Here is a 9,595-nt window from a genome sequence, read left to right as displayed (position 1 = left end):
CATTAGTTTCATGATACTTTTCTTATTAAGTAGATTACACTTGGAAAATAACTGGTTTTGTAATCCTTACAAAATCTTTGAATATAATGATATGGTAAAGGACACGGGTTACAAGTTCGCTGCTCATGATACTACAGGATTCGCATCTCTACCTCATAAAGTCATTCATTTAGATAAAGTCAGTAACCTACCCATGTCCAGTACTATTGTCCTCTCAGATTTGCATCCACTCCTCAACTCACAAATGCCTCCTTGACCCCCAAATTTCTTTCTTCTCTCAATATTTCTTTTATGAGATTTATGGTAGTTCACATATTTGATTAAGTTTTGCAATCACTTTCAATTATTCACTACTTTCTCCCCAAAGCAACCCTTTCTATAAAATGGAAAATATTTCTACTTTGTTTCACTTTATATACAGGGATGTCAATATTGAAATGTTTCCTTATTTCTTAAATGAGAAGTGATGAAACTCAATGAATCTGGAATCAAAGAATAGTGCACCAAACCAATAAATTTCAGGAAATGATTAAAAGAGTAGCCAATTTCAATGAAAGACATAGGCCATATATAAATCCTTCACCCATATCACTTTTATCTCTGAAAGCCAGCTATGAGTCATAAACCAGTGAAGAGAGTCTATTTGGGAAAGAAGAAAGATGTAATGGTAAATATGAAATGGGTTAAGAAGGATGAGAGATCCAGGTACTCTGAGGCCTCTGCTGTAGGTGATGTGGACAGGCTACACCAACATCACTAAAAGAACAAAGGCTTGTATTAGCAGCTTCCATAAGATGCTTGGGATCCCTAGAAGTTGTACATAGATTCCACTTTTCTCAGAGACTATGGAATTTTTTACAATTTTGAGCTGAGATTATCATATACCAATCTCTACTAATATGAGGATATTGAGGACCAGTTCTACCTATATGATATTGAGACTATCACAACACCCAGAAAGCCTTAGTTGAAGACAACTCTGACCAAAAGCAGTATGCTTTGGAGGATTAAAAGTGTGATTTACTCTCAGATCCATGTTAATTCATGTCTGAGAGCTCCTCTTGAAATTCATCTTTAATCCTTCAATTCAGTGACTTCTGGGCCTGAAGATAAAATTCATTCTATGTTTGCTACTGACTCTGTTTCTGTTTTCTTCTCCCAGGCTGTGTTTCAGCTCTGAAAGTAGATATTTTCCTAGTCCTTTTATGAAGAATGAAAAAAAGAATATCAGAACTTAGTGTCCATACTTGATGCCTGGAGTACACACAAAGTAGCTGGGCATATGGGAGATGGAAGTCAGTAGATTCAGCACAACATAGTGTTTAAGGGTTGCTTCATTCTGGGCCTTATAGTTTTTTTTGTACATTCCTTATTTGTTCTTGGCAATTTAAATTATTTATATTTTTGATTTGCTTCATTTTGCAATGTAACAAATGTTTTAATCTCTTATGGTATACAACGTAATTATATTACAGATGCACAAAGTGTAATAAATAATTCAATATCATATATCTCAATATATGAATACATCTCAACACATACATGTATCATTCCATTGATGTGTGGACTGTTCTGGTGTTATTGTGAATTATGTGTTGCAGGTTTTGCAATAGATTTCAGAAGTATATTCTCCCTGTTGAGTCATACTTACAGTTTCTGGGCAACTTCTCCATATTCTGTCAACAAACATGAGCCCACAGCAGGGGTATCTGTTCTTTATCTTCATGTTCCTAAGTGTTTGGTGTCTTTAGGCTCCACACAAATGTTTTTTTCTGCATTAGTCTTACTTAACTTTGGAAGGTAGCTTAACAAACAAGTCAGAGTAACACATGGCCAGTTTATCTGTGGAAACAATCGTATGTGTAGAGGAAAGGCATAAAACTTAGAGGAAGGGCCAGAAATGGAGACAGTTGTATATGACATAGTAAGAAATATATATGAATTTTCTTAAAGGTAAAGTAAATAGGCAAGTATCATTGAAGTGGTTCCTTCCCTGGTATGTTATCTGTTTCCATAAAACCTGCAAACAAAATTCCAGAAACCAGTTCTAGGAATATTGATTTATTCTTATATAAACTTTATTTGTTTGATTTACTTGAGGCTTTGCCATTTTTATGTCAAAGTAACAGGTTCAGTTTTAATCTGTGTTTTGTCGTCATTGGTTTCTTATTATTTTTCTTATTTTCACATACTATTATTTTTTCTTAGGGTTTGTTAGCTTCATGCACTATTACATTACATACCTACAAATATAAAGTTCATAGTTGGCCATGAACAAAAATATTGTCATGTGTAATTTACAAATTTACAGAACTATAAAACCATTCTTTGGTAATACTTATCCTCTTAATTATATCTCTTAATGCCAATTTTACAATTATATAATTATTCTTTCAGATCTTTGTGCAGGAAAATAAGGTATGTTGCCCAGAAAATGTAAAGAAAAACATGAAATTAATTATTACACCTATTTTGTTTTCAATTTACATGAATTGCACTCACCAATGTCACGTAAATCATATTTTTCCTTCTCTATACATAAAACAAAAAAATGAGGCAAAGTTGAAGCAACTTTGTGAGGAGTGAGGATGTCTTGGTGACAGTGGGGTCCTTAGAGAGTTTTCACAATGAGGTTCAACATAGCTCTCTGTTAAAGAGCATTGATTAATATTGCAGAAGATTCAAGTTCAGTTATAATCATCTTGTCTGTCTTTAATGCCAGTTTAAGGATATCAAACATTTCTGACATCTTAGAACACCTTTACACACAGAACACACATAAAGACACACACACACAGATGAACAAAAGTGTGTGTGTGTGTGTGTGTGTGTGTGTGAAAAAATAAAATAAATCTTTAAAAAGATGTATAAACTCAGGAATGTGTTCTTAAGTATGTATTATGACCTAGAACATAGAAGGTAATTAAAGATTACCTATTTCAAATACATCTTGATCGTCCAATCCAAATGCTTATAGACACAAAACTTGTTTTCTAAGAAGATGATAGTTATAAGAATAATTCTCAACAAGACTTATAACTTAAATCAGAACAAATGAAAATTCTAATGATCAAGAAAAAATGTAATTGAAAGGAAGATTGGCTTGGAAAGTTTCAGGAGGTGTTGAAAGAAGAGAGACTGGGATAGAGGTCTGATCACCAAAATATAAAAATAACTCGAAAAATTTGTCATCAAAAGAACAAATAATCCAATAAAAATGGAGTACAGACATAAACAGAGAACTCTCAGCAGAGGAATCTAAAATGGCTGAAAGACACTTAAGGAAACTTTCAACATTCATAGTCATCAGAGAAATGAAAATCAAAACAATTCTGAGATGCCATCTTACACCTGTAAGAATGACCAAGATCAAAACCACTGCTGACAACTTATTCTGTAGAGTTTGTGGGGTAAAGGGAACACTTCTGCATTGCTGATGGGAGTGCAAGCTGGTATAACCCCTTTGGATGTCAGTGTGGCAATTTCTCAGAAAATTAGGAGACAACCTTCATTAAGACCCAGCAATACCACTTTTGGATATATATCTAAAGAATGCTCAACTGTGCCACAAGGACATGTGCTCAACTATGTTCATAGCAGCTTTGTTTGTCATAGCCAGAACCTGGAAACAACCTAATTGCCCTTCGACCAAAGAATGGATAAGGAAAATGTGGTACATTTACACAATGGACTACTACACAGCAAAAAAATAATGACATCTTGAATTTTGCAGGAAAAATAGATGAAGCTAGAAAATATCATTTTGAGTGAGGTAACCCAGACATAGAAAGACAATTATCACATGTACTCGCTCAAGGTGGTTTTTAAGCATAAAGCAAAGAAAACAAGCCCACACATCACAATCTCTGAGAACTTAGACAATGATGAGGACCCTCAGAGAGACATACATAGATCTAATCTACATGGGAAGTAGAAAAAGACAAGATCTCCTAAGTAAATTGGGAGCATGGGGACCTTGGGAGAGGGTTGAAGGGGAGGGGAGAGGCAGGTAGGGGAGCAGAGAAAAATGTAGAGCTCAATAAAAATAAATTAAAAAAGAAAAAGAAAACAGTCACCAAAGTTGAAACGGGAAATTAAAAATTCCTCTTCCAAGCATAATAATAGAACCAAAGTGTCTAAATCTTATGTCAAGAGTCAGAACTTATTACCTCTGGTGCCAGAGAGTACTTAAGTATCTAAGAGGAGGACTTAAGTCAGATGGTCTCCGCACAATATAACATCTTGATAATACCAACAAAAGAGTCAGTCTCACAGAAACAAATAGGAAGAAATAGAATTGGAAAATGCTTGTCCTTGGCTGCAGTAAATCAGAACATTGTGACGAAAGATGTGAAAGTCCATAGGAGCTGAGGGAGGAAAGAGAGCAGAATCTGCTTCTAACCCTGCAATAAGGAATATTTGACTTGAGGCTATGGAGCCACCTTGAGTTTATAGCATCACACTGCATTATCATAAATAAGTCTTTTCTTAGAACACTGTGCTGAAATTGACCAACATCACTTTTGAACATTTGGGGTCTGAAATTGTTTCTCTTTGCAATTGTTTCTCTTTGTAAAATGACATGCTGTGACATGTGAATGTTCATTCCCTGGCTTAGAAAATACACAGGACAAGGGGAAATCTGTGAAGAATAGAGAAAAACTCAGTTTTTTTAGAAAGACTTTTCAGAGACCTGGCTATTTGACCAAACGCCTGTGCTGGGGTAATAGAGAAGTTCCCCTTCTGGTAATAGTAATGATGCAGCAAACACATGACAGGAAGCATCTGCCCTCAGAATGAAGACAGCTTGTCTGATGGTTCTACAGAACTTGGCCAGACAGCCCAGGAACACAAGCAAGAAATATAACAAGACTCATTATGACCCTGATGCTCAGAATGCTGTTGTGCCTTGGTGAGATATGAAGAGGGAGAGTAGACATTCAAGTCTGTAAGGAACCCTACTCCAAAGCCAAATCTGTTTTCATAAGGAGAGAAAGGGGGATTCAGCCCAACTCTCAGATTAAATAAAACACTCAAAGAGAATTTTCTTCCAGGTCTGAGTATGGGACACAAGACTGCAGTGCTGGCAGGTGAGTGTCTTCATCCATTCCAAGATTTTATTCCTCATTCTAAAGACCAGAAAGTACTTTTTCTGCCATCTGGGTCAACTCTTTGTGATGAGTGTAAAGAAAAGAGTATGTGAATAATGCTATAATTTCTATGAATGCTCTCTATTAAAACCTGGGATCTGAGCAGGAGAACATACTGGGACTCAACCTTTGATTTTCTTGCAGGAATCCTCCAAAAGCCCACCATCTGGGCTGAGCCAGGCCTTGTGATTGCTCAACATATGCCTGTGATTATTTGGTGTCAAGGATCCTGGGAGGCCCAGGAGTACTATATGCATAAAGAGGGAAGCATAGATCCTTGGGACAGACAGTTCCCTCTGGAACAGAAGAACAAGGCTAAGTTCCACATTGACGAAATGTCAAAGGACTTTGCAGGGACATACAAGTGTTACTATAAGAGTCCTGCTGGCTTGTCAGAGCACAGTGACACCCTTGTGCTGGTACTAACAGGTGAGTGGAGACTAATGGGTGCCAACAAATCTCTCACCTCAGGAGTTCAACTTTCCAGGGAAGCTTCTCTCAGAGCCCAAACCTGAAGGGCAATGTAGGTAGCTTGAATTCATTTCACACATTGCCCCTTGTATTCTAGGAGCCTATGATGAACCAAGCCTGTATGTTTGGCCCAGCCCTGCTGTAACTTCAGGAGAGTGCATAACCATGCAGTGTATCTCATCACTGGAATTTGACAGATTCATTCTGATCCAGGAAGGAAAACATAACCTCTCATTGACCCTGGACTCACAGCAACTAACCAACATGTTATTTCAGGCTCATTTTGTTCTGGGCTCTGTGACTGCTAACCACAATGGGACATTCAGATGCTATGGCTGTTTTATGAATAATACTCAGATGTGGTCAACATCAAGTAATGCCCTTGATATTCAAGTCTCAGGTAAGGACCCTAACCCAGCCTTTCTTAAGGCAAATGGTAACTCACATATCTTCTCTAAGAAGAGCTCTGGCCTAGAATAAGAGTGAGAAAACCCAAAGTAAGAAAACTCTTAAGTCCAAAAATCTTTCTCCTCTCATAGAAAAAAAATAGTATTCCCTTGATGCAGGTGCTCCCCTCCATTGCTCACTGGAATTTAGAAAATTCAGAAGGGTTTAACGGAAATACACATTTGATAAAGTGACAAGGCATTGTCTCTGTACTAGTTATGCTTATATTTTCATGATAAAACACAATATTCTGAAAGAACTTGTGAAGGATAGGGTTTATTTTATCTGGTAGCTTACAGACAGGCACTCAAGGAAAGAGAGATCTGGTCAGTCATTCTCATCAACTTAGACAATGAAATCCAATATGGGCTGCCTATGCATGCTTCAGCACTTCCGTGGCATAAGTTTTATTCCTTTTTCACTCAAGACAGGAACTGAAATAGAGGCCATAGAAGAGCCCTGCTTACAGGCTTACCCTGGAGTGGCTTGTTCAACCTGTTTTCTTATACCAAAGTTAGAACCACACACACTGGACTGGGCCTTCCGATATCAATTATCAATCAATCAGAAAAATTCCCCAACCGACTTGCTGACTGGCTAATATAATGAAGGCACGTTTTTTCCATTAAAGTGTGTCTTCCCTGATGACTCTAGTTTGTATCAAGTTAGCAAAACCTAATGAGAGCAGTCTGGATTGGTTCTTAACGTCATGCCCTAAAAGTTATTGATCCAGTATCACAGAAACACCTTGTCACACAAAGTTCGTGGTAAACAGAGTGCACTTACCTAATCAAGAAATTCTGAATCCTTCAGAATCTCAATTATCCCCTTATATTCAGTTATAAAGTTAGCCATGTCTGGGTGGAGTTAAACTGTGATCTTGATGGATATCCAAGAACACAGAGGCACAAAATTTAATCTGCAAGAGGGTGATAGTCAGTTAGAAGTGCCTAAGGTTAAAATTGAGATAGAAACTGACAGCCATAATCAAGGGCTTGGAACTCTCCATGCAATACTTCCAGAACCCAAGGACCAGTTTTCCAACCCCATTGAGAGTGGTAAGAGAGGGAATGGGAAGTGGGTACGACATTATGTGAGATCATTATGAGTTGGTAAAACCTCTGCTGAAATTGGGAATCTTGGGAAAGTGGACTTGATCCTCACTTAGAAGCAGTAGAAAACATTTTAACTTGATCTGCAGGATAAGATGCCATAAGAATAACATGTATTTATGAAAAAATAAGAATTGCTCAAGGCACAAAAAGCCAAGAGAAATGCCTCAACTCTCTTTAGCCCTTTATCTAATATACCCAAACTACTTGCTTCTCTGGGGAAGCTCAGGCCATGAGAACATGAAAAAGAGTGAACATGTAAGAATCAGGTGAGATGGAGAACTCTATATTAGAGATAGACACAAAGGTTGTAGTTCTTTCAAGGAGATGGGGCACTGAGTGCATAATCATTTATTCTGAGAAGTTTTGGTGTGACCTGACTTCTTTGACCTCTTTCTACAGAATCCTCAGAATTACAGCACGAAGGTCACACAATTGCAAACTTCATCCAGATGGTTGTGGCTGCCTTGGCTCTAGTGACTCTAGTGATTCTTCTGTTAGAGGCTTGGCACAGCAAGAGAGTTGAAAAACATGTAACCAGGAGATAAACAAAAACATCCATTACATTGTGCAGACCATGGGAAATAAATCTTGTTTACCATACAAGAAAGTAATTATTGTAAAGAAAGTTGGATATACATTAAGCTATCATACTCTTAGATGGTCCAGAAAACAAATGTGTGGTATAGGAGTTTCTTCTGAATGCTGGAAGGAAGAAAAGCAGAGGAAGAGAGACACCATGGAGCCATCAGGGACAGATATGCTGAATCTTTCCCAGTAAGCCACCGCCACATGGTGATACACAGATTAATTGAAATGGGTTAAACTGAGGTGGAAGAGTTAGCCAATAAAAAGTTAGAGCTAATGGGACAAGCAGTGTTTTAATTAATACAGTTTCTGTGTGGTTATTTCAGGGCTAGGCTAGCCGGGTGGCCAGGATAAACAAGCAGGCCCTCCACCAATAAATGTGTTCTGGATGTAGGAAACTCTGAAGCATGTTTTAAAGACCACTTTGGCTGCTCTTTGTACTCCTTTCTACACATTTCATCATGGATATTTGTTCACTTCTTCCTCTTCTTATTTCCATACCTCATGCATGTGTTGGGCCCAACTTTCTCTCTCTTTCAAATAACATTTTCGTTTACATAGACAGATCAATGTTGTTCACAATGAGCATTTACCTTTCCTACTGAGAAAAGAGAAAATAAGTCAACTGTTCTACATCTGGCCTTTGCTAATTGCCTTATATACTCAACTTACAGTCACTATCATAACTCCAAGATAAGGTAACATGTGTGGACAACAGGAGCTACATAAAGTTGATATTTTTTCTTATAATTTGATATCTCACTGTTGATTGATGTTTAACACAAAGGAATTGTCTAGTATATGGCCTTAATGTACCAGGATTCATTAATTATGAATATTGACTTTTACCCTACAGTTAAAAACATGGTTTCTTTTAAAAGAATATTTTGTTAATTCTTTGACAATCTTATACAATATATTTTGATTATATTCATACATTCTTCCCAGCTCCTCAACATTTTGCCCTCACCCGCATTCATTCTGAGATAACTTCTGAGAAGATAATCAATTTGTCTAAAATGACATCTCTATTCCTTTGTTGACATTTGTTTATTCTTTAACAACCTCTCTTTTTCTTTTTGTCAAATTAAGCACACATTGTATTTTCTTTAGTTCTCTGATTGTGTTAGCTAAAATTTCAAGTGCTGTACTTAACATGATGAACAGAAGGGACACACTGCATTCTAAATCAACATCAGGGGATTTTTCTGACTTTGTCTATTAAATATGTTGCCTAAAACTTATTCAAATATGACCTCATTAAAAAGATGATATTAAACATTCTGTGAGAATTTGGAAGAAATGGCAATATCATAATTAAAAATATTGCTTCTTCCATGACCTCTGTATTTGTTGCTTTCACAATAATGTTGTGATATATGACAGTGATGGTTTTTCAAATGTTGAACAAATGTCAGAATACCTTACTATATATTCATTGTGTTGAATTCTGTTTACATACCACTGAATACTTTTTTATTACACATTGATCGTGCATCATTGAGTTCTAAGAGAAGACATTATCAAAATTCACTATGAGACAGTGTTTTCATACTGCACATGTCATAGGGAAAAACAGCATGGCCACAGTTTTAGTACAGAACTTATGGAACAACCTCCACATGTGTGATCTGTTGCTAGTGAGATATCATTTTGAAGTTGATAAATATGTATAAAATGTAGAGGAATTTAAAATTTTTATTTTTCACCATTTCATGCATCGATAAGATGCATTTAATCAGTTTTGCATACCATTTTTTTTGCATTGCATTTCTGCATCAATAGAAACCTTTTTCTTAAGAAGCCCCCTCCTTTACATGGTCCAGG

General features: G+C 36.7%; 1 protein-coding gene across 1 annotated transcript; it reads left to right on the top strand.

The window, feature by feature from the left end:
- Window positions 1-4,829: 4,829 nt before the first annotated feature.
- On the top strand, window positions 4,830-9,127 carry LOC142832074 (leukocyte immunoglobulin-like receptor subfamily B member 4A). Its single transcript, XM_075942425.1, has 5 exons — window positions 4,830-4,912; window positions 5,055-5,090; window positions 5,295-5,579; window positions 5,719-6,021; window positions 7,583-9,127. Exons 1-5 carry the CDS (start codon window positions 4,879-4,881, stop codon window positions 7,726-7,728), a joined length of 804 nt encoding a protein of 267 aa, XP_075798540.1. The 5' UTR covers window positions 4,830-4,878; the 3' UTR covers window positions 7,729-9,127.
- Window positions 9,128-9,595: the final 468 nt, after the last annotated feature.

The sequence above is a fragment of the Microtus pennsylvanicus genome, chromosome 1 (assembly GCF_037038515.1).
Source record: "Microtus pennsylvanicus isolate mMicPen1 chromosome 1, mMicPen1.hap1, whole genome shotgun sequence".
NCBI classification, from domain to species: Eukaryota; Metazoa; Chordata; class Mammalia; order Rodentia; family Cricetidae; genus Microtus; species Microtus pennsylvanicus.
Note: the sequence above shows the minus strand (reverse complement) of the source record. Positions and strands in the feature narration are given on the sequence as shown.

Excerpts from the sequence above, each read along its gene's own strand:
- LOC142832074 (XM_075942425.1), top strand. The coding sequence starts at position 4,879 with ATGACCCTGATGCTCAGAATGCTGTTGTGCCTTG. Across the intron at positions 5,091-5,294 it reads CAAGACTGCAGTGCTGGCAG|GAATCCTCCAAAAGCCCACC; the intron begins GTGAGTGTCTTC and ends ATTTTCTTGCAG. Across the intron at positions 5,580-5,718 it reads CCTTGTGCTGGTACTAACAG|GAGCCTATGATGAACCAAGC; the intron begins GTGAGTGGAGAC and ends CTTGTATTCTAG.